The sequence below is a fragment of the Natrix helvetica genome, assembly GCF_964273705.1.
Source record: "Natrix helvetica genome assembly, chromosome: 6".
Taxonomy (NCBI): domain Eukaryota; kingdom Metazoa; phylum Chordata; class Lepidosauria; order Squamata; family Natricidae; genus Natrix; species Natrix helvetica.
Genome location: NC_138553.1, coordinates 22236212 through 22261251, shown reverse-complemented (window position 1 = coordinate 22261251; position 25040 = coordinate 22236212). Strand labels below are relative to the sequence as shown.

At 41.2% G+C, this 25040-nt stretch overlaps 1 protein-coding gene across 8 annotated transcripts in view; it reads right to left on the bottom strand.

Annotated features, from left to right (window-relative positions):
* The window catches only part of TBXAS1 (thromboxane A synthase 1), a 252198-nt gene that overhangs the window by 100863 nt on the left and 126295 nt on the right, over positions 1-25040 (bottom strand). For all 8 annotated transcript variants that reach the window (XM_081957166.1, XM_081957163.1, XM_081957168.1 and 5 more), the window contains one exon: positions 6404-6520. In XM_081957166.1, the coding sequence (XP_081813292.1) occupies positions 6404-6520 (117 nt within the window). The remainder of the gene's footprint in view (positions 1-6403; positions 6521-25040) is intronic.

Sequence of the window (25040 nt, the reverse complement as noted above, 5' to 3'; positions counted from 1 at the left end):
AAAACTGAATGCAGTATTCCAAGTGTGGCCTTACCAAGGCATTATAAAGTTGTATTAACATTTCACGTGATCTTGATTCTGTCTCTCTGTTGATGCAGCCTAGAACTGTGTTGGCTTTTTTGGCAGCTGCTGCACACTGCTGGCTCATATTTAAATGGTTGTCCACTAGGACTCCAAGATCCCTTTCACAGTTATTACTGTTGACCTATACTGTACCTGTGCATTTTGTTTTTCTTGCCTAAATGTAGAACCTTACTCTTTTCACCATTGAATTTCATTTTATTAGATAGTGCCCAATGTTCAAGTTTGTCAAGATCCTTCTGTATCTTTAGCCTATCTTCTGGAGTGTTGGCTATTCCTGCCAGCTTGGTGTCATCTTCAAATTTGATGAGTTCCCCATTTATTCCCTCATCCAAATCATTGATGAAGATGTTGAAGAGTACTGGGCCCAAAAAAGAGCCTTGGGGTACTCCACTGCATACTTCCCTCCATGTAGATGCAGTTCCATTGAGGACTACATGTTGAGTGCAGTTGGTCAGCCAGTTACGAATCCATCTGGTGGTGATGCTGTCCAACCCACATTCTTCTACTTTATCTAGTAGTAGGTTATGGTCTACCTTATCAAATGCCTTACTGAAATCTAAATAAACTATATCGACAGCATTCCTCTGGTCCACTAATTTTGTCAGTTTGTCAAAGAATGCAATAACATTAGTCTGGCATGATCTGTTTTTGACAGACCCATGTTGGCTTTTGGCTATTACTTTGTTTACTTCTAGGTGTTCGCTAATTCGTTGCTTGATTATCTTTTCCAGAATCTTTCCTGGTATTGAGGTCAGGCTGATAGGTCTAGAGTTTCCTGGATCTATTTTTTTCCTTTTCTGAAGATGGGAACCACATCAGCTCTTTTCCAGTCCTCTGGCAGTTCCCCTGTGCTCCAGGATCTCTGAAAGATATAGTTCAGTGGTTCTGAGATCTCATCTGTCAGTTCCTTCAGAACCCTGGGGTGTAATCCATCCGGTCCTGGTGATTTGAACTCATCTAGGGTAGACAGGTGCTCACTTACCATTTTCTTCCCTATTTCAATTTGTGTTCCTAATCTGATTTTTGTGGTGCTGTTTTTGATAGGTTGGACTGTTTTATCCCTTTGTGTAACGACAGATGCAAAAAATGAGTTAAATAGTTCTGCTTTCTCCCTGTTGCTTGTCACCTTCTTGCCACTTTCTCCCAGCAATAGACCAATTGTTTTCTTAACCTTCTTCTTGTTTTTTTTCTTTTTCTTGTTATTTTCTGTTTTGCCCCAACAAAATCTTGCATTCTTAGCAGAACCATTGGCAAATTACATTAGAATTTCTAAACCCATTTTTTTCAGCCCCCAAAGCCTTGCCAGGATTGAAAAGAGCCGTGGTGGCGCAGTGGTTAGAATGCAGTACTGCAGGCTAATTCTGGCGACAGCCAGCAGTTTGATTTGTATAGAAGATTAGATTAAATTAACAGAGTTGGAAGGGACCTTGTAGGTTATCTAGTCCAACCTCCCGCCCAAGCAGGGGACCCTACACCATTTCTGACCAAGGGCAGTCCAATCTCTTCTGAGAAAGCCTCCAATGATGAAGCTCCCACAACTTCTGAAGGCAAAAAACACAAGTAAACTATGCGGTTCTGTGAGCATCCCATCACCACAAACTCTATTTCTCCCTCCCTGATCCATTAAGTTTTGTGCAACTGCAGTTGGTTTAAACAATCAAACTAATATTTATGTATTGTCTATATCTGCATCTGTACGGACAAACCCAAATATATCTATGTATATGTACATGCATAGAAAGATCTCTTATTGTCTTTATGCTGAATGTAAACGACATGGATTCATTTTGAGACATTAGAATAATCTGTAAATCCAGTATTCCATGTTTATCATGTGTTGTGACTTTTGCCAAATCTGGTCACTTCAGTAAAATCTTGTGGTTAGGGCAATGCAACAATTAAAAAGATTCTGTCCATCACTGTTCCATGGTGCCAAACAATTTCCTCTTCTTTGCATGCTTTTAATTCCCAGTGGACTATTTTGGTGGCGTTGGCCTCCCTCGTTTCTCTTTATTTTTGCAGTTCATGCAAATGTTACGGTTTTCTTCTCATTGCTTTTTTCTGCTGGTGTTGTGTAAGCTGAGTATAACATACTTGCCAATCTTTAAGATTTTGTAACCTGTGATTTACATTGTATGAATCTACTCAATTGTGGCTTATTTCTGGTTAAGATGACTTGCTATGAAGCATGAATGCAAATATTCTCTTATTGTTGTTGTTGTTTTAAAGTTCATTTGTTTGTAATTTTCCTCTCAGAGACCCCTGCTCTTTTTCCTCTCTGGATATTTTCTGCTTTGTTTAATATCGTGCTGCTTAAAATGCAACAGTATGAATTTTGCTCTTGACTTAAATAATTAACTCTGTAAGCAGAGACATCTATCCCTGCAAAGCACAATATCCAGGAACTATTTGTCCTTCTAAAGTGCGACTGGCTCCTGCCAGCAGGGTCTGGCTCTGCGCATACCAGGGGTTTTATCTTTTGTTAGGTTTAAGGAGGGGAAGGAACGGAGGCAAAAGATTTGTCTTCTGCCAATGACCCATAGTCAGAGGGATTAATTTCTGTCAAGGCAATACAAAGCTCTCTTCTTTAGCCTCTCTCCCTCCAAATTATAGAGAGCACATTTGCATTTATTGCTTCCCTTACTTTAAATCCTGTCAAATTCACTATCAAACCAGGGAGTAAGCTAGTTGTCTAGGTGCATTACCAATGATATTGTCAGTTCTGATTAATCAGGGGTCCTTGGCAGGCTTATGGCCAATTAAAATTTGCCATAATAAGGGGGTGACAGCTGGTGTTGCTAAGCAACAGCTGTCTATAGAAGTAAAGAAGCCAGACACATTTAGATGCTACTGTAGAGTTCAACAGCAGCATGTCAAAATAACATAGGCTTCTGTCCAGCAATTTTATTTCCTAACCAAAGAACAGGCAATGGAGTGAGAAACATATTTCCTTTTCAAGAATACAACTGTGAGGGGGGAAAATGATCTCCTCCTTATATCCTTTGGAGATGAATTTTCAGCAATGGAGATGCCATCCTCATTTTCAATTGAGAGAACATATTAATGAACTGGAAGTTTATCCCACCATAAATTAAGACTTCAGGTGCTTGATGGGTGGATATAGAGAAATCAGCTATTAGACTAGTGAGAAATTAACACCCCCAAACACTTTCAGATGCCCTCTCTATACGTGCATTATAATCTAGAGAAATTAATTTCAAAATGATCTGTTTAAAAGACAGCAAGAGTTCTTTTTCTAAGGCAGGCCATGGTTAAGGCCAAATTAATAATGAAAGATTAATTACCATTCCTTAGCAATCATCTAGGCAAATCCCACTCTTAGCAGAAAATGGGATCCACATTTTCAAAACCCTATTTTGAATAAAATAGGTATTAGGTTAAAGGGATCATATTGTTATATTCCATTTCAATTTCTTGTGTTAATCTGAGCTGGGACTCAAAACCTATTGCTTTCCTGGAAGAGCCCAATAATGCTACGGAATTGGGAAAGTAAAAAAAAAATCAACATTTTTGTGGGGAACTAGATTAAAAATAGCCATGTGCTAGAAAAAAAATCTCATTTTATTTGTTTGTAAATACTGTTTTATATGTATGAGGTCAGAGAGTTATTCTTAGAAATATGCCTGCATATATTGCAACAAGTTCTATGAAAACAATAAACAAACATACAAATGAAGGGAATTAGAGAAATAGCTTCAGGCAGTCCTCATTTAGAAAGCCAAAGTAAGATCATAAGCACAGTTGCGATTTCTCTAAACATCCATTTTGTTTAACAACCAAGTTAAACTGCGATAACTAAATGAGGTCTATCAACACAAGCTTTAATTTAAGGGTGGCCAACCTGCAGCCAATCCTCTTTTTAGCAGACTTTGAAGCCTCCTCTGGCATTAGATGCTGAAAAGTGACAGCACTATTTTCCACTATTTGTGTTGGGAAACAGATGAAGAAATATAATATTGTAGGGACTGATGTTGACAAAACAGTAACAAGCTGTGTTTGGGCCAGCCAGAATGGTTGTGCAAACACTGAGGCTGGGAAAACGTCTTCAAAAGACAGCAGGAAAAGTTCTGGGGTTTAAAACTTGGGGATGGGAGGGAGGGAAGAGAGAGGAAGAGAATGGCTAGGCAGTCTGATTTATGTCTTTTGCATATATGGTTTTCTTGTCTATAATAAAGCAACTTTCCTAAACTGTCTACGAAGAGTCTGCTGTTGGCTATCTGAGTTGATTTTATGGACAGTAGAAATGTATCCAATATGCAATCTGAGATTTAGCTTAAAACAGAGATAAGTTAAAAAGTAAAGAACACCCTTACCACAACAAAGGCCAACTCACATAACTGATGTGGTCTAAATAACATAGTTTGTGGCTACCAAATACTAACACGCAGCCATCCCTATTCTAACTCAAGCAATCATGAGGTGAATTCCCTTCATTTGCAAAACACACAACATAGATTCCAACTATTTACCCTAAGGCAGGGGTGTCAAACTCGATTTCATTGAGGGCCGCATCACGGTTGTGTTTGATCTTGGGAGGCTGGGGAGGCCGTGGGTAGGGTGGCCATGGCAGCTCAACATCACCAGTGTCAGGGGCACCTGTCGTGGCCAGAGTGCTCTGCCAGTGAAAATGGGTTCCTGAACTCCGTTTTCTGCTGCCACTGCCTCTTGCAACCTTCTGCCAGCAAAGACGGAGCTCGGGAGAGGGACTGTGGGCCAGTCCTTCGCTGTCGCCAGGGCAGCCCCATGGGCCAGATCTAAGCACCCTGAGGGCTGGATCCATCCCCCAGGTCTTTGAGTTTGACACCTCTGCCCTAAGGCTTTGTTATCAAAAGTATTTGTTTTTTTTTTAAAAAAAAGAAAGAAAATGCACTTTTTAATGTAACATCTTTGAGGAAATCTCAATTTTTATATACCAAAAAGTTGTTTACTTTTGGGGGCACTCTAAGGAAACAAAATACCAAATGTCTTGTGGTAGCTTCAAAGGCCAACAAATGCATTTCTGCATAAACTTTCACTCGCAAAGGCCAAGTGCACTACAATCCCTGCAAGCTTATGCACTAATAAATGGATTCTTCTTTAAACTGCCACAACAATTTTAAAGTCATTCATGTAACCTCATGTGATTTATTAATTTTTAATGTGCCACAAAATTCCTTATTTTGCTGCAAAAAGATTAATAAAGTCAGCCCGCTGGGAAGCTCTTGAAGAAAATATATGCTTAAATAAGCAGGGGAAAAACCAAGTCAGGAAATTTCCCATTGGCACTGTGAAACTGGTTATTTCCACAGTGGTGACTTACAACATCATTTGGCATAATTCGATATCCCCGTGCCAAAGTAACAGTAATAAAGATAGGCTTTTCTTTGCTGCACTGATGCTTGGATAATGTTATGAAAACACTTTTACTCACTATAAGAAAATGGCCTAAGGTATTATGAAACCAATTAGATCAAGCTCTTGGATAAGACAAGCTTGTGAAACATAAGAGACACATCACATCACACCAAGAACATGGCAGGAAAGGAGTATTTTGAATCCCTGCTTTCCCCAAGAGATTGTTAGATAGCAAAGGACTGATTGATTTGTGTAATTGTTTTTTTTTTTAAAAAAAAAGCTTAAATCCACAGCAAATAACAATTTGAACTTATGCAGTTTCATGTACAAAAAAAAAATTGCAACTACTGGTCACCTCAAAAATTCAGCTGCTACAGTTTTGCCAATAATGGGGTCGGTATCTTTTGTGCATGCCCTAAATGCAATGGGTATTGTGTTTCCGTTCTTCTGAACCCACTGAATAGCAAGTGTCTTAGAAAGAATTGTTTTTATGGTGTTTCCTACATGAAAGTTGTTCTAGCTGAGATTCTGCAAAGGAACACTAACCAAAAAATTCTGCCAAATATATAGTGAATTATTATATGGAAATTGCTCTTCCTGTCTTTATGGGTACCTTCCAACTTTTGGGGGGACTCCAAAGTGGTATATAGATTTCTAGGAGGGAGATATATCAATCACAGGGCTCTGGAGTCCAAATCTGATGGGAAAACATAGACAAACTGCATATAAGTTATTTGTCCAGCTGAAACAAAGCTCATTTTTCATTTTCTCATTAAACACCCCAGAAACCCTTCTCCTTAAAGGAGCAGTGACTCTGCAAAGGGCAATCAGAAAAGCATTAACTGTGTTGCAGTGGATGAGTGGATCACTTTTTATGTAACAGTGCACATTAGAGAAACACGAAGCAGAAAGAAAAAGAAAAGGGTTTTGTATGTGCGATTGTGATAGCTGCCTGCAATCTTACCTCCTTTATCTTTGCAATACTGAAGGCTGGGGTCAATATGCTCCGGACCTTTTCCCATTTCTCATCACGCAACATGACAATGCTGTCTGCAAATGGCTTAAAAACCAAATCTGGTCTCTAATTGAAGACAAAGGTAGAACAGTATCAAAAACAGATCAAATCTTAATAGCAATTTAACAACCGAGGAATAAATATGTTGAATACAAAGTAAGATAATAATGTTCAGATTTCAGAATTCTGGAAAGTTGTGTATTGCTCTGCCTGCACAACCTTGCTTGTGTTGTATGATATACATGTACTATAACTCTTGAGAATGCAGAAGACCCGTGAAAAGTTATGGCATGGGTTTCTTTTCCAAGGAACCTTCCTTTGCACTGTAGAGGTTATATTCAGCCGCAAAGTCTCAGGTGCTGATGCACATTGGGGTTTTCTTGTAACTGTATCGATATTTTATTCCAAGTTCCTGTAGGGGTATGATTTCATTGCTCTGGAACAACAGTGCTGTCCATAATTGTTCCTACTGGGAATTTTGTGAACCTCCAAGAAAAAACATGATTTTAAAATTCAAAACTAGTAGAGACATATTCTAAAGAAAGATTGCAAAGACAAACCTCCAAGATTTCATACCATTGACTTCAGTTAAGCTCAAATTTAATTTATCTAGCTTTAACCAAGATGAGAATAATAATATGACCATTCAACATTTCAGTAATATTATATGAGAAAAAGCTAAGCTGTTGAATTATTGGAACTTTGGGAAATATGTATTAATTGTAATAGCATTTTTTCACAATGCTAGGGGCAGATAAAAATCAGAATGCTGCATCTTGACCTCACCCATTCATATAGTGTAAATTCTAGCTAGGTTCTGCGATCATCTCATCCGTCTTCTAATATATGCTGTTGGCCACAGGGTGGACACTTTGCCCTAAGAAACCGCAGTGAATGATCTCAGAAAGCTATGCCCTGTATAATGTGTGCAGGGGAATGCATCACTAATACATTGAGTCAAGAGGACACAGCTATCAAGTGTGGTATACAGATTTCTGCTCTGAGAAACTCTGGCTCTCAATTACACTCCAACAACAAAATTGAGGTACATTTAAATTTGTTGCCAAGCAGCACCACTAAAAAAAGCAGCACTCCACACTTGCAATATTTATTGCAAATCTGATGTGACTTGTCACGCTGATCAATGGCAGTAATAAAGAATGGATCGGTTCTGGCCTAAATGTATAACCAACTGAGCATTCCCTTCAGATCCCTCTTCAAAGTCTCTTTTTTTCTTAAAGCACTACAGAACTCCTTAGGTCTCTATCCCATACAGTATAACCAATCCCAACTCAGTTTTTTTTAAATTAATTAATTTAATTATTTATTTAAAAGATTTACACGGCTGCTCATCTTAAGCAACTCAGCACAGCTCTCAATAGTTTTCCCATGTCCCTACATCTGTCCCCTGCAATTCCTACATCAAACATTAACTTCATTGTTCATGAGGTAGAAACCTATCCATTTGTATTTTTATAAGAGGCTTTGATGCTAGACTCTAGCCTCATTTCAAACTGGAAAAGTCAAACCTATCAACCAGCCATGCCTTTCTACAGGATATTCCATTCTGTGTTCCTCACCCCCTTTTTAGGTTACTATTCCAACTATCATTCTACATTCCATGAATGCGGATCTTCCTCAAAACTCATCAGGCATTTTTTAACTGCCAGTTGTTCCTTTAAAATGCCTTTAGAAAAGTATAGTGCAGTGATGGCTAACCTTTTTGTCCTCGCGTGCTGAAATTGTGCATGCAACAGCACACATGTGCATGCCCACACTCACAATGCAATATGCCCCACCCCTGTGCATGTGTGCGACACCCCCCCCGCAATACGCCCCACGCATGCGTGCAATCCCTCGTGCCCCATTTTGGGCCTAGTAGGATTTCCTGAAGCCTTCTGGGACCAAAAATGGGTCGTGGGGGCTCACTACCCCCCCTGCCCGCCCTGTGCATGCATGTGCAAACCCCCCCCCCCACATGCACGCACATCTCCTGCATGCACAGCAGAGACCTGAAAATCAGCTGGTTGGCGGAAGGCAAGTATGCATATGAGGTGGAGCTGAGCTGGGGCAACGGCTCGGGTGCCCATAGAGAAAGCTCTGCGTGTCATCTGTGGCACGTGTGCCATAGGTTCGCCATCACAGGTATAGTGGGTTGCTGCTACATTTGTCGCTTTGGTACTTTTGCAATCCTTAGTGTTTTCTGGAGATGGGAGGTACTTTTTTATTTCTCAGTCTCAATTGTCAGATGGTCAACTGTGATAATAGCCATTTCTATATTCCATAACGATAAACCCTGAAGACACAGTACACTGAGTCCAACAGAAGGAATAAAAAGAAGCTTGAAAGAAAAAAGAAGTTTGTACTCTAGTGAATTTATTTACTGTGGTAAATAAATTCACTAGAGTACAAACTTCTTTTTTCTATTAATAAATTAATTCTATTAATAGATTTGTTAATCAAATTTATATGCCCATCCATCTTACCAAAAACAACTCTGGATGGCAGCCATCTATTTATATAATTGAAATGAATATATTTCTTAGTTTATTTTCCTACTGAAATTTTATTTGGTGGAAATAAAGCAGAAAGCCATGCATTCAAAAATGTTTTGCTTTGTTAATGAATCCTAATTATATTTATAATCAAGAGTATTTATAGGGAGTAATGAAGGGAGTAATTTATAGGGAGTAATATAGGCTTTGTTAATGAATCCTAATTATATTTATAATCAAGAGTATTTATAGGGAGTAATGATAGTCTTGTACTAGGAAACCATTCCCGTGTGTAAAGAAATGTTAGGAATAATATCATCCCTTAATTAATACCTTTTCTTGCCAGATGTTACATGTAAGGAAGAGAAATAGCCAGGGACTCTTCTTCCATTTCATTTCCTTCTTTTCTCTACCAAGTTACAACTAGTAAAATGAAAATGCTATGTGACATAGAATCATTGTGGTGAAATGCACCTCTTCCTCAAGGTGTCCAGTGAGATGCAATATGTACATAGAAAAAGTAAACCCACCCTAAACTGATTTTGTTTTACATGATTATCCCGCCTAATCTATATCTAACACCCCCAAATTTGTAAGAGGGATGCGGTGGCTCAGTGGCTAAGATGCTGAGCTTGTTGATCAGAAAGGTCAGCAGTTTGGCGGTTCAAATCCCTAGCGCCGCGTAGCACAGTGAGCTCCTGTTATTTGTCCCAGCTTTTGCCAACCTAGCAGTTCAAAAGCATGTAAAAATGCAAGTAGAAGAATAGGAACCACCTTTGGTGGGACAGCGCTGGTTCTTCGGCTTTGAAACGGAGATGAGCACTGTCCCCTAGAGTCAGGATTCAGGAATGACTAGCACATATGTGAGAGGGGAACCTTTACCTTTATTTTAATCTGTATCATGTTTAAATCTTACTCATGACTCAAACCAATTCACAAGTTTCTTAAGAAGCTACCATTATTCTCTTCCAACTCAATATATCCTACCAAGGTATTCTTATAGAGCAGCGAGGGCTGTGCCTGAACACCTAGACGAAAGATAGGATATAACCTGCAAATACATAAATAGTATCCAGGAAATTGTTCTTCAGCACTTAAAGGCAAGTGCCTTAAAAAAGAAATGAGCAACACAGTGTGCCCCAAGAAGTGCTCAACTTTTGTTTTCTGAAAGCAGAAACATCCACAGTTGGTGGATTTGGAGTGACACAGTTTTGGAGCTTCTTCTTTTAACAATCTCCACTAAAATTATACACCTATCCTTCCAGTAAAAAGAAACAAACCATCATCATACACAGTTGCACAGAAAAAAAGCAGAGGGATAGCTATCTATCACTATATGTCCCCTGGAGCCTTCAGAAGACTAGCACAACCTTGACATTGGGAACATGGTTGTTTTTTTTCTCCTTCCTTATATCACTTTTCACCAGCATTATGTTGGGACATAATGACATTGGCAGAGTGTTTATCAATCTCAGGAAACATGTGTGGCCTTCAATTTCTAGAATACACCAATCCACTTATTACAGGTTCTCTCCTCTTTCAAGCTGAGTCTATGTAATACAAGCCCATGGGCTTGTATTTTAAGATACTGCCTAATAAAAAAAAGACAAGAGTATAAACAAAAACCCTTGAGGCTTTTTTTCCCGTCACATCTTAGAGCCAATGTCAAAAGATACACATAAATATCACTTTAGCACAGCTACATATGTCATTTTTTTCTGAAAAAAGAAAGGCAAGTAAACACAAAAATGCCAGGCAGTAAAATACAGGTGAAACTCGAAAAATTAGAATATCATGCAAAAGTTCATTTATTTCAGTAATGCAACTTTAAAGGTGAAACTAATATATGAGATAAGACTCATTACATGCAAAGCAAGATAGTTCAAGCCGTGATTTGTCATAATTGTGATGATTATGGCGTATAGCTCATGAAAACCCCAAATCCACCATCTCAGAAAATTAGAATATTACATGCAATCAATAAAACAAGGATTGTACATAGAACAATATTGGACCTCTGAAAAGTATAAGCATGCATATGTACTCAGTACTTGGTTTGGGCTCCTTTTGCAGAAATTACTGCCTCAATGCGGCGTGGCATGTAAGCTTTCAGCCTGTGGCATTGCTGAGGTGTTATGGAAGACCAGGATGCTTCAATAGCGGCCTTCAGCTCTTCTGCATTGTTCGGTCTCATGTCTCTCATCTGTTTCTTGGCGATGCCCCATAGATTCTCTATGGGGTTCAGGTCAGGTGAGTTTGCTGGCCAATCAAGCACAGTAATCCCACGGTCATTGAATCTGGTTTTGGTGCTTCTGGCAGTGTGGGCAGCTGGAAAATGAAGTCAGCATTCCCATAATGCTCGTCTGCGGAAGGAAGCATGAAGTGCTCCAAAATCACCTGGTAGACGGCTGCGTTGACCCTGGTCTTAATGAAGCACAGTGGTCCAAAGTCCTGTTGCTCAGTGGTCCAAAGTCCTCTTTTCTGATGAGAGCAACTTTTGCCAAAAGCACCCAAAACTGGTTCAATGACTGTGGGATTACTGTGATTGATTGGCCTCTCCATTCTTCCTCCATACTCTGGGTCCTTGGTTTCCAAATGAGATGCGGTCAGAACTGGTTGAATACCACCTCTGGTTCAAACCACCTTTGTGTAGATGCCCATTCAGTTTTCCTGCCCACAATATGGCAATTGTATATCATAGTCTTGAGATATTTTCTACTCTCCAGTCAAAAGCCACAATCTTCCAACTAAATATTAATGAGGTTCAATCTTATTTGGCTTCCTGAGATCATCCAAGATCACCTTGGTGCCATCACCTAGCTAAGAAAGTGGAAGATAGAAGACAATTACAGTAGAATAAAAGAATTAAGTGTTGCTAGCATTGTCTACTGGTCACTGATAAGACTGATTGATTGTGCTTTAATGTCATTTGGTAACAAGAGTTCTTTGGCTAAGATGTCAATGGACACTTGAAGCTCTTCTGCTGTGTCAAATGATGTCTTTTTTCAGCTGCGACTCTCAGTTCAGAACTTCCTCCTAATACATTTTTATACTACCTCTTTTTTTCCACAAATCTCTCCCCAAAGCCTTTAGTATCAAGTCCACCGAAAGTAAGCAAAGTCTATGTAAGTAAATTGAATTTATATTCTTCCTTCTATCTACTGAAACTAAACCCGATTAAATGTAACAAACCAGAAAGGATATTTTCCTTACTACATTATTTCTAACCATGAAATCTTCTGTTTTTTTATACAGAACTTTAGATGATAAACTACGTGGATGAAAGATACATTTTTCATTGTTGTCCTGTAACTGCCATGCAGAATAAGAGTTGTACACAAATTGTTGAATAATATCAAGATAAGGGGAGAACTTAACAGACTATAGGTTTTACTGCTAATAAACCAATAAACCCTTGTAGATGAAAAGCTTCTGCTTGCACATGTTGTCACTATATGGCAGCAGCAAAACTGAGTTAGATCAAATTAGATCTGGAACTAAAGATATTTTCAAGGTCTGGCAGTTCAGTGGTACTTAGAGATCATATAACCCAATATCATCAATTTGCTTTCATGTCAGCTCCCAATAACTGTTCTGCAAGGCTATTACTAAGGCAACCACATTTTCCAAAATCAGATAACTTTCTTTCTGCCTATTTATTTATCTGCTCATTAAACTCAAAACAATGTAATTTTGTGTGGTTTACAGAAAAAGACTCAAATAAAAACAATGCATACAACAAAAAACAGTATCTGGCAATCTCACTCATATTCATATCATCTGCAACGTTCATTGGTTGTGGCTGAGTGTGGATCAGTCCCACTCAACTCTACCCACAGGATAAAGTTTTCAAGACACAGTTATGCTATTACTGAATGTTTAATGCATTATAGGGTTACAATCGTTGTTGTGCTAAAAACAAACAAACTGTGCAAGTAAAACTTTACTGTAAAACAAGACCACAGCAGCAACTCATGCAGAGAGATAATGGGTAGTTCCTTCAAGCATTAAACTGCCTGCACCAAGTGTAGATTCACTAACACTGAACATTGAGTTTTGCCAACATTCCTAACTTTGGAAAACTAAAAGCAATGACTCAAATTGTATACTGTATACGGTATGAAACAAAGTTTCAAAAAGAGGGCCATGAAAATATTTACAGACCCCTCGCATCCTGGACATAAATTGTTTCAACTCCTACCCTCAAAACTACGCTATATAGCACTGCACACCAAGACAGCTAGACACAAGAACAGTTTTTTCCCGAACGCCATCACTCTGCAAAACAAATAATTCCCTCACCACTGTCAAACTATTCATTAAGGCTGCATTACTATTACTATTACTATTAGTCTTCTCATCATTCTATCACCCATTTCCTCTCACTTATGACTGCAGGACTGTAACTTTGTTGCTTGCATCCTTACGATTTATATTGATAATTCCTGATTGCTTATTTGTACCCTATGGCTATCACTAAGTGTTGTATCTTTTGATTCTTGATTAATCTATTTTTATTCTCCTTATGTACACTGAGAGCATATGCACCAAAGACAAATTCCTTGTGTGTCCAATCACACTTGCCTAATAAATAATTCCTATTCTATTCTATTCTATTCTATTCCTATATAAATTGCTCACAAGTTCTAATAATATTTCATTATTTGATGAAAATGTATAGGTAGTTGCATATGGAGAGGAGTTCTTATATGTCAGATAACTGGGCATTAATATTGAAAGAGGTACTCAACACAGGCCTGCTGACTGCAGAGGGCAAGCAAACCAGCTGCTTGCAGTGATGATCAATAGGTCAGATCATGTGTTATTCAGCATACCCAGAGAGGAGCCATATAATGGTGGGCTTTCTTTTTAATTGCCTCCACAACTTGGGCAACTCCAGGCTTCCGTTCAAGAAATTTTCACCCACTTTCACCAGTGCAAGGACTTTTGCAAAAATGCCTCACATTGTTCTTCAACAATACTTAGCTGCCACAACAATCAATAAAAATATTGGGTGGCTGCTTTGGTCAATGCCCCCGGGATGAGTCTTTAAAGATTGTAGCCTGCCTGCAGGGCGAACACTTTTGGAGCAGAAAACGCAAACAGCTGACACACAATAGAAGTTAAATGTCAGATAAAGGTTCCCACTTTGAAGCGGGGAGAGCTCCAAAGACTATATTATTTTCTTGTGCAAAAAAAATGCGAACAAATTTCTAGCCGTATCGCCCATTTTTTGGTATCTAGATAATCTCAGCTTGTCCTTAAGGGGGAAGGATTAATGGCTGTATCCTCTGTAAATAGACACGTAAGGAATGAAAATGGAGTAGCGTTTATTTGAAATGCAGCTCAGCATGTTGGTGCATTCATATAGACCGAAGTGATATAATGGTTCAAGCATGAGATCACAGAAATCCATGCTCACATCTCCACTTGGAGATTATGTTCATGGAAAGACCTTGTGCCAGTCATTCACTCTAATTAGGGTTTTTACCCTGAGTCTTTCTCTTTTTTTTGGAACAAGGGTACAATAAAACTGCAATAAATAAATGGACCTTTTAAATGCAGGCTTAATCAAGTTTCAATGTACTCTGCTAATAATTCTGTACTTCATTTCACATTCCTTTCCAAGCAGATTTAATTCATTACCATATTACAATTATAACCTGTATTTCAACAAGAGGATCCTCAAGAGGCCCTATGACAATTACTTACTATAATGCAAGAAAGACATTTAATGCAAAAAAAAAAAACATTCTGGAATATAAAAACATACCATGGCAATTAAATAGCAGATCAGCACTAAAAAAAAAAAATAGCTATCCATGTTAAATGCCACCAACTGCTCAGATACATAGAAAGATTTTCAGTTGGCACATGAAATGCTAACAGAAGACACCCATTAGAAACCTGGCTGCCAGCCAATTCTGGACACAATTCAAAAGGCTAATTATGACCTGTAAAACCGCACCAATTTTTTTTAAAAAAAACACCTCAAGCCACATTATTTTAAGATTGTCTTCTCCTATAAAAGCTGATGTGTTTCGAGATTCTCCAGAAAGTCTCTTATTCTGCTGACAACTTACATGTGCTTTTTTTAAGTAATAGAGAAAGAACTTTCTGTGTGGGTTCTGTTCTCTTGTTCCCTCTTCCTACATTGCTGAACTCTCAACATTTAACCAGGAATAGAATAAAATAACAGAGTTGGAAGGGACCTTGGAGGTCTTCTAGACCAACCCCTGCTCAGGCAGGAAACCCTACACCACTTCAGACAAATGGTCATCCAACATCCCCTTGAAAACTTCCAGTGTTGGAGCAAATCCCTAAATCTCTTTTCATTATACTAGACATACCCAGTTCCTGCAACCGTTCTTCATATGTTTTAGCCTCCAATCCTCTAATCATTTTTGTTGCTCTTCTCTGCACTCTTCCTAGAGTCTCAACATCTTTTCTAAGTCGTGGTGACCAAAACTGAGTGCAGTATTCCAAGTGTGGCCTTATCAAGGCATTATAAAGTGGTACTAACACTTCACGAGATCTTGATTCTATCCCTCTGTTTATGCAGCCTAGAACTATGTTGGCTTTTTTGAAAAGCAAGTAGTAAACATGAATAATCTGTACATTTAATCTCTTCTGTTTATGGTAACACCAAAACAACCTTGGTCGATCTCAAAAACCTAGCCATGGCCAGACTTTCTTACTATTTGGATGACTGGTCATCTGGAAATCCTGGGGCCAAAAATTAAATCTGAGAGGAAAGCAGTAGTAAGCCATTTATGTACTCCTACCATAAACACTTTGTGGATGGGTAGATAACCACATCAGGGCTCAATCTAGAGAAAAGAAGGACTGGGGTGAGTGATGGGGGTTCATGATAGCAGTATTGCAGTATTTGAGAGGTTGACACAAGGAGGAGGTGGTGAACTTATTTTCCAAAGCAAGTAGGACTAGAAACAATGGATGAAAACTAATCAAGGAGAGAAGCTATCTGGAATTAAGGAGAAACTTCCTAACAGTGAGAACAATTAACCAGTGGAACAGCTTGCCTTCAGAAGTTGTAGGTGCTTCATCACGGGAGGTTTTTAAGAAGACACTGGACAACCATTTGTCTGAAATGATATAGGAACTCCTGCTTGAGCAGGGGGTTGGGCTAGAAGACCTCCAAAGTCCCTTCCAGCTATAGTCTGATTGTTACCAAAAGAGGGGTTTCTTGACCATATTTACTTTATTTATTTACCATATTTACCTAGGAGTCCCATCACAACCAATGAGCAACCCATAATGTTTTGTTTCAGACAGATGCTTAGGAATTTAAATGACATTTAATGGTTTGGGTTTTTTTAGAAATTTCTAGAGTAGAACTTTTATTATTTTACAGCAAAAGCATTTACAGAACACTATCGCTGGCTTTATACATTTCTCAAGCACCTTTCTTCTAACAAACTTAGACAACAAACTACAAGAAATGACAGCGTAATTTCCAATTGTTCTCCAACAGGAAAAAAAAATACCTCTAAAATTCCAAAATATCCTCCAACTTCTGTCTACCACCCTCCCTTCAAAAAAAAAAAGCTGGATTAAAGACTTTTGGCCTGGAGCCTGCAAAAATAGGTGCTGAGATGCTGAAGAGTCAATGTCCCCAAAGTCATACTCCCAATAGTTCAGGGAGAAAAACAGTATTCATCCTCCACAGCAGAGATGGAGAACGATGACGCTTTTATGACTTGTGGACTTCAACTCCCAGAATTCCTGAGCCAGAATTCTGGGAGTTGAAGTCCACAAGTCATAAAAGGGTCATTGTTCTACACCCCTGTTCTACGGGGCCAAAGAGTTGCCCTTTCTCACTCTACATTCCTCAAAAGATAGAGGAGGAGGAGGAGAAGCAAGAGGAATATCTCTGATGATTTTAATGTTTTCATACTGTGAGCTACCCCGAGTTGCTTTGAAAGAGATGGGCAGCAAATACAATAAATCAATACTGACTCATAATAATGAATACCGCATCAATTGTTGCTGTCTTCCCATTCTCAGTAAGTGCAGCTACTGCACTCTGTAGGCGTATATAAACTATTTGTGGTTTTATCATGTTAGTAGAGAGGCAATCCAAAAATGAGCAATGAAGTAAAAGGGCATGTGACCACTAACTCTAGCAGGACATATACTTCTTCACAAGCAGAGTAATTTTTAAGTTTGACCAACCTAGCAATAACTTCTGGCAAGCATGTATGAAAGAAATGCCTGTCCACATTTCATTTAGTCCTTTAGAGGTTCCCTTTCAAAACCTTAGATTGATCCTTAAGAAATATTATACGCAAGATGGCCTCGGATCAACTTTTGTGGGGCAGAAAGACCAGTCTATATTTATCTTCATAGCAAGTTGTGAGCACATGATAGTTCTCCTATCCTGCCATAAAATCCAGGATGGCTCGCCAAAAGAATGCTCACGATTATATGGGGAATGTGATAAAAAGAGACCTTCATCGTTTGAGAGCTGCTGAAGAATAAAAATGAAAACAGATCTGCTTCGCTACATTTTTGACGGATCAAAAAGCAAAAACTGTGGTGGAAATACTGTGGTCTGAAATGTGCATATCCTTTTGGAGGGTGAGGGCTATGCTTGGCCTCTGAGTCATATATAGGCCAATGCACTCCTAGAATTGTGTGGGAAGGGCCAGAATAAAAGAAAGGGACAGAGTGAGAACAAAAACTACATTTACAGTATGTTAAAATTAAATTGAGCATTGGCTGAATGTGACTGATACCTTTACCCACTATGCGGTTAATGCTTTCTCCCTTTTGTCACATTAAAAGTGTAATTTGGTTACAACCTTTGGTGGAGAGTGGGTAGGTAGTCTTGAAGATGGAACTCCTGTGTCCATGCTATTGTAGGAAGTTTTTTTTAAAAAAAACCCTCCTATAAAAATGAAATATCCTGGAAAATATTGAAAAGGCAGAATATTATATTTCCCTGGATCAGAAATGGAGAAACATGTTTTTAGGCAGGAAGCAGACTCACTCCTAATAGCCCACACCTTTGCCAATGGGCCATTAAAAAAAGCCTGGGTCAGTCTATTCTACCTAACAAAGATCTCTCCCCTTCAGCTCCAGGGTGAGGGGATTAAGGCATGATAGTATTAGCCCTTTACCCATCTCACCACAGGGAACCTGGGAAGAAGCAACGCTCAACCAAACTTGGACTCAAGACAGCCTACAGGTTGCCCCTGCATGGCCCCATGGGAGTCTGACAACCAATCAGATTGCAAGCTCAAGTTCAAAGCCCAGAGAGGGCATAAAACCAGGAACTTTCAGCATCTCAGTCCCTTCTCTTCTTCACCCAACATCTGGAAGTATGTGGTCACCTTTTTCTGTTCAGGAGCTCAAGCCATGTGATCCTCTCCACCATTAAACCATCTTTCTAAGCAGCCTCCATGTTTCTAGTGTCTTTTTCCCCACTTGGAACTGAACCCAGAAGGACATTTCTTCCAACACTTTAAAAGGACAGCATAGTCTATCACTGAGTTATCTATAGCAACTGAATTGTATATTTTATGAATGGAAAGCACGATACAAATACAGTCCAGTATTCTAAATGGTGCTAAGTTTCTTTTACATTTTTATTTACTAACTATAGAAAATCCAGCAACATAAGCAAACTCCAGTTTGTAGAAACTCCCAAATGCAAATGGAAATGTTAGATTTGGGCAACGAGAGAACAGACTGCGGACACGTAGTGACTTATCAGCTCTTTATTAGTAGTAGTAGTGATCCAGCTTGCTCTGTGGCCGGAGGGTTCCCCTTTTATAGGAATCGGGTACGCCTCTCGACCAATCAGAGCGATACCTGTTTCCCGCCGTAGTGGCGGACCAGAGAGGAGACTTGCTCCGATATATGCTAATATCTAACACCCCTCCCCTCTTAGACGGTGCATTACTGTTGGTTACATAGTCCTTAAGATATGTTGGTGTTTGCCTTACACGGGTAGAACGTCGCAGTTCTGGTTGATCTGGAGTGGTTTCAGGATCGGTTGCTTTCTCTGCTTCGCGTTCGGGGGTCTGCAGACTTTCGTTGCTTTGGCGTTGTTCGGGTTCTCTTTCGACCTCTTGTTCTACCCTGGGCTCATAGGTGTCGTGGTTCTCTGTGTTGGGGGTCCCGAGTGGCTGACTTTGTGCTGGCAGGTGGTTTCCATCGTCAGCCCGCAGGTCTGAGTGTGCCAGGCGACCCCGTAGTTGATCGATGTGCCTTTTCCAATTCCGTCCATCTTCAAGCTCTAACAGATACGATCGTGGACCCGTGATGCCAATGACCCTTGCCAGCATCCACAATGTTCCCCCTGCATAGTTGTGGGTGTATACTGAATCCCCTATGCTAAAATTCCGAATTTTGCTTGTAGAGTCTGGGGGCGCTGTGGCAGAGTAATTAGGGTGAAGACGGTCCAGGTGAGACCGTAGACGGCGGCCCATGAGTAGTTCAGCGGGGCTCCTACCCGTCGTTGCGCTGGGGGTAATATGTTGAATTAGTAGGTAATGGTCAATGCGTGTTTGCCAATCACCTGGACCCATCCTAGCGAGGGCCTCTTTTGCGGATCGCACCATTCTCTCCGCCTGTCCATTTGATGCCGGATGGAATGGCGCGACGAGGGCATGCCGAATTCCCTGACCTGCTAAGTACGTTTCAAATTGCATGGCCGTGAACTGGGGCCCATTGTCGGAGACCAGTAGGTCGGGCAGGCCATGAGTGGCGAAAAGTCGCCGTAGAACCTTAATGACTGCCTCTGCCGTGGTTGAAGTCATTAGGACTACTTCCAGCCATTTGGAGTATGCATCCACAACTATAAGGAAAGTCTGACCTTGTACTGGCCCTGCGAAATCGATGTGTATTCGCGACCAGGGTGCTTTAGGCTTCTCCCATTCTGTGGCGGGCGCTTCCGGGGGTGCTGGTCTCGATTCCTGGCATGGATCGCAAGTGGCCACCCATTCCTCTATTTCTTTGTCCATGTTGGGCCACCAAACGTAACTTCTTGCTAACGCCTTCATTCTAACGATCCCCGGATGCCCCACATGTAATGCCTCTAATACATTTCTACGTAATGCATACGGAATAACAACTCGATCCCCCCACAATAAACAACCTTGCAACACTGAAAGCTCATCACGTTTCCCCCAAAATAACTTGAATTCCGGGCCCACGTTTCCCTTCGGCCACCCCCTCCAAACCCAGGTTTGAACTTGCTTTATTATGTTGTCCCTAGCAGAGAATCTGGCAACGTCGCAGGAAGAAACCGGTCCTGAATCCAAACAGTCAATTAACAACACCGGTACCTCGGGAGTGGGGTCTGGCAAGAGATCCGGCAGTGGGCAACGGCTGAGCGCGTCTGCATGTCCTAGAGTGGAGCCCGGTCGATGAATTAGCTTGTATGAGTACGCAGCCAGGAAAACAGTCCACCTGGTCATGCGTGGAGAAAGGGAGACTGGTGTGGGGCGGTTTCCCGCCAAAAGTCCCAACAGCGGTTTGTGATCTGTAATTAGTTCAAAATCTCGGCCGTAGAGGTATTCGTGGAAACGTTTCACTCCAGCTACAGCAGCTAACGCTTCCCTGTCCATCTGGCTGTAATTCCTTTCGGCTGATGAAAGAGTCCTGGAGTAGAAAGCGATGGGTGCTTCGTTCCCGTTTGGCATCCTGTGGCTAAGGACTGCGCCGACTCCAAATGGTGATGCGTCGCAGGTCAATACCAGCGGTAGCGTCTGGCTGTATTGTACTAGCAGTGAGTCAGTGGTGAGCAAACGCTTTACTGCGGCAAAAGCTGCTGCTTCGGATCGTCCCCATCTCCATGTTGTGTTCCTCTGGAGTAGTCGATGTAATGGCTCAGCAACGGTCGCCTTCTGTCTCAGAAAAACGCTGTAGAAGTTAAGTAGTCCGAGGAAGGCCTGCAACTCGGTCTGATTTCGTGGTGTGGGGGTGTCCTGGATCGCCTTAATTTTCTTTGAAGTGGGGTATATTCCCTGACCATCAATTCTATATCCCAGGAATTCTACACTAGGCACATTAATTTGGCATTTCTCCTTTTTGAGGCGGAGGCCCTTTTCTCTGATTCTGGCCAAAACAGATCTGACTCTTTTTATTAGTTGCTCCTCGTTTGCAGCGGACACCAAGATGTCGTCGAAATAGGGGACGACTCCCGGTATCCCTTGCAAAAGCCGTTCCATGACGCTCTGGAACAGACCTGGAGCAATACTCACACTGAATTGTAGCCGGTTGCATTTGAATGCTCCTCTATGCGTCACTATAGTTTGGGCCTCCGCTGTGGCGCTATCCACGGGCAACTGCTGGTAAGCTTGTGCCATGTCTAATTTAGCAAATATCTTTCCTGGCCCCAACGAGTGCAATAAGTGTTGTACTACTGGCACAGGATATGCGCTTTGTTGTAGCGCGACATTAATTGTGCATTTATAGTCCGCGCAGATGCGGACTGACCCGTCTGGCTTGACTGGGGCCACAATGGGGGTTTCCCAGCGCGCGTGATCCACCGGCTCAAGGATTCCTTGCTCAACTAACTTATCAATCTCCTTATCTATTTTTGGGCGGAGTGCAAAAGGCACTCGTCTCGGTTTAAGTCGGATTGGCGCCACTTTGGGGTCTAAATTGAATGAGATTGGTTTACCCACATACTTACCAAGACCGGGGCTGAACACATCCTCGAACTCCTTAAAAATCTGTTCAGCGCTGCTGTTCTCCACGGCGTTGATCCCGGTGACTTCTAACCCCAAGGCTTCAAACCAATCTAGTCCTAGAAGGTTCTGTAACGGGGCGCTGGCGATGGTCACGGGCAGCTGGGCTACGATGTCCTTGAAGCGAATTTGGAACGTGCCTTGGCCCACGATGGGGACTCGATTCCCCTGGTAGTCTCGTAGCAGGATGTCTGGTGCGCGTAGTTGGCTCTTTTTGAGGCTAGGGATAGCCTTTTTCATGGAGGACCATGAAATGATCGTCAAGGACGATCCTGTGTCAACTTCCAGCTCGCAAGGAGAGCCCTCCAAAAGGACTGTGACTTTCAGTTTTTTAGGCCGCTTGGTGCGGACCTGACTTATTGTGGTGAGATACGTTCGCAATTCCTCTCTCTGGGTCAACTCTATCTCAGCGTCTGTATCCTGAAAATACTCTCGTTGAGCGTCTTGGTAGAACGCTCTCTCAGCTCTTTGTGTATAATCTCTCTGGGAATACGCCCTTTCAGCTCTATGGGAATTGTCTCTCTGGGTAAACACTTGTGGATTTCTCTATGGGCGCCCTTTTTGATTTCGCCAAGCCCCTGGGTTGGGCTTCTGTTGGCGGTACGTAGGCGGCTGCCTTGAGGCAGGGACTTCGCTCCGGCACACTCGTGCAATGTGCCCAAATTTGTTGCAGTGTGAACAAACAACGTTCCTGAACCAACAGGTAGACCGGGGGTGATTCCCTCCGCAGCTTGTGCAGGGTGGCAAACGGAATCCGGGTCTCCCCCCAGGCCTCATGTGACTGCTCCTCATCAGGTGACTGTCCTCGAACTCGGGATCCTCATAGTCGGGGTTGGTGTCCTCGTAGTGGACTCTGGTGTGTCTGGGTGCTGGCTGGCTTACGTTGAATCCGCGTTGTATGGTTTCCGATGATTTCTCCGCTGACTCGGATGCCCTTGCTTCGTTTAGTGCTATTTGTAGGGTTAAATTTGGGTTTGCCAACAGCCTTTTTTGTAGCGAAATGTCCCTTAACCCACAAATAAACCTTGCCAGGATATGCTCGTCCAGATCCCTGAACTCGCAGTGAGTTGCTGCTTTTCGTAGGGCTGCAACATATTGGTTGATAGATTCTCCCGCCTTCTGGTTCCGCGTGTTGAATTCCTGGCGGCAAACATGGCGGGAAGGTTTTGGCGCGTAATGAGTCTGTAGAGTCTGTTGCAGCGCCGTCCATGATACCGCTTGTATCGGAGTAGGCGCTGAGAAGTCTCTGGCCGTGTTGAAAACTTCTCGCCCAAGGAAGATGTTTTTCTTTCGGGCATCGGTTATCCCTGTGTATTCGTTCGCTTCGAGAAAACACTCGAAACGAATCATGAAAGCCTCCCATTCGTCGTTCGTCGGGTCGAATGGAGCGGGGGGAGTGTGCATCGCCATCTTCTCTTCGTTTGAATTTGCCGCGCTGCGGTGTCCTGAGATGGCTGCCGGAATTTCTGCCGAAATCCTGGGCTGGATCGAATCCTGAGATTCTGAAGTAGCTTTCTTCGTCCTATCTGTCTCTCGATCCCACCCTCGTCGCCAATGTTAGATTCGGGCAACGAGAGAACAGACTGCGGACACGTAGTGACTTATCAGCTCTTTATTAGTAGTGGTAGTGATCCAGCTTGCTCTGTGGCCGGAGGGTTCCTCTTTTATAGGAATCGGGTACGCCTCTCGACCAATCAGAGCGATACCTGTTTCCCGCCGTAGCGGCGGACCAGAGAGGAGACTTGCTGCGATATATGCTAATATCTAACAGGAAAGTTCTCATTCAACTTCATTCAATGTCTCTCTTGAGACCATATAGCATTATAAACAGCACTCCAAAACCTCTGATTATCCAGATGTTTTGGATGTCCTCCAGCCCATTCCGACAAATGAAGTTGAACTCTACATGCTTAGCTTTAAACAACTCTTCATGCCCTGCTGAAACTAATGGGAGTTAAGCACAGAATTAAAATGCTTTTCTAACTAAGGTTTGCTTCAGAAGTCTGCTTACCAGTCTATGTTTGAATAAGTGTTTCCTAAGTTGCTGACATTCTTGTTGTAATGAGTGTGACACAGCTAAAAAATATTTTAACATCAAGGCATTTCTTCCTGCTCTTAAGAGCAAGGAGACTAGCTGACTCCCAGGATATGCTTGTTGAATGAGGATACAGTCTCTGTCCCCTGGTTTTCATGCAAGGTATATATCCTAATATTTTAATAACCCAATAGTAACATGCAATATATTACAGGGTGGGGACTGGGTGTTATCGTGGTTGCAGGAAGGCCCAGAGAAGCTAACAGAAACAACATCTTATCCCACATACAGTTGCAAACTTTGCTATAGTGCAGTGACTCTAATGCATGGAGTTCCTCTAAAGTTTAACATTCTGCCATTCAGTATGTGTGAATATTGCAAGAATAATGCTGATCATGTGATTGGTCAATCAACATTTATTGCAATTTCATGCCAAAATACCACCTTGGGAATATAGTCAACAATTCTACCCAAGATATGTTAGATGACTAACAGAAAAATCTGTCCCTCCTTTTACCCCGTTACCAAGGGTCAGCACAAGGAAGTTTAAAGAAGCAAGTAACACAGGTATGTGTAGAAATAAACACTCTCCTGCTTTGGTTCTGAATATGTAGACAACTGAGATTTATCAGTGCCCCTCCCTTATCTGAGTTTTTTTTTCATCAGAGTATATTTTATTCTGGCAGCTTTTAATTGGTAATTTTAGATGTCGCAGCTGCTCAATGTAACTGTTTTATATACTGCTGATTTTAATGAATTGTTTATTTGGATTCTATTATTGCATTTGGTTTAATACGCTGCCCAACACAGCATTGTTAAAAACACAAAAGAAAAAAAAGCAAAGAGAAACCAAGATGATGATAAAACTGTTAACAGTATTAAAAACCCACTCATAAAACTAATGCAATGTTAAAGATGAGATGCCTGATAAGAAAGCAAGGTCCCCAGTCTGACTTTCAAATAAATACAGCAAAAAGGGATGTCCCTAGGACAGAAATGCACAACTTTTTCCAGGCTGAGGATTATACTAGCTGGGGCTGTTCTCCAGCAAATGTAAGATGGATCCAAAGCAATGTTAAATATGATTTTATTTCAATCTAATTAAATAATAATAATAGGCATATTCTCTTGTGGAATATATAAGATTTCCCTCTTGATGCATACTGAGAATTACAATGTGATAACAACTGGTGATCTCCAAGAGCCATGTTGAAAGTCTGTTATCTCTATTCCAGAAAGAGTCCATTCCACAGACCAGAAGCAGCAAGCACAAAATGGAAAAGTCTTTCTCATCTCAGCCATCTGTGGGTGGCAACATCCGGTGAAGATGTTGT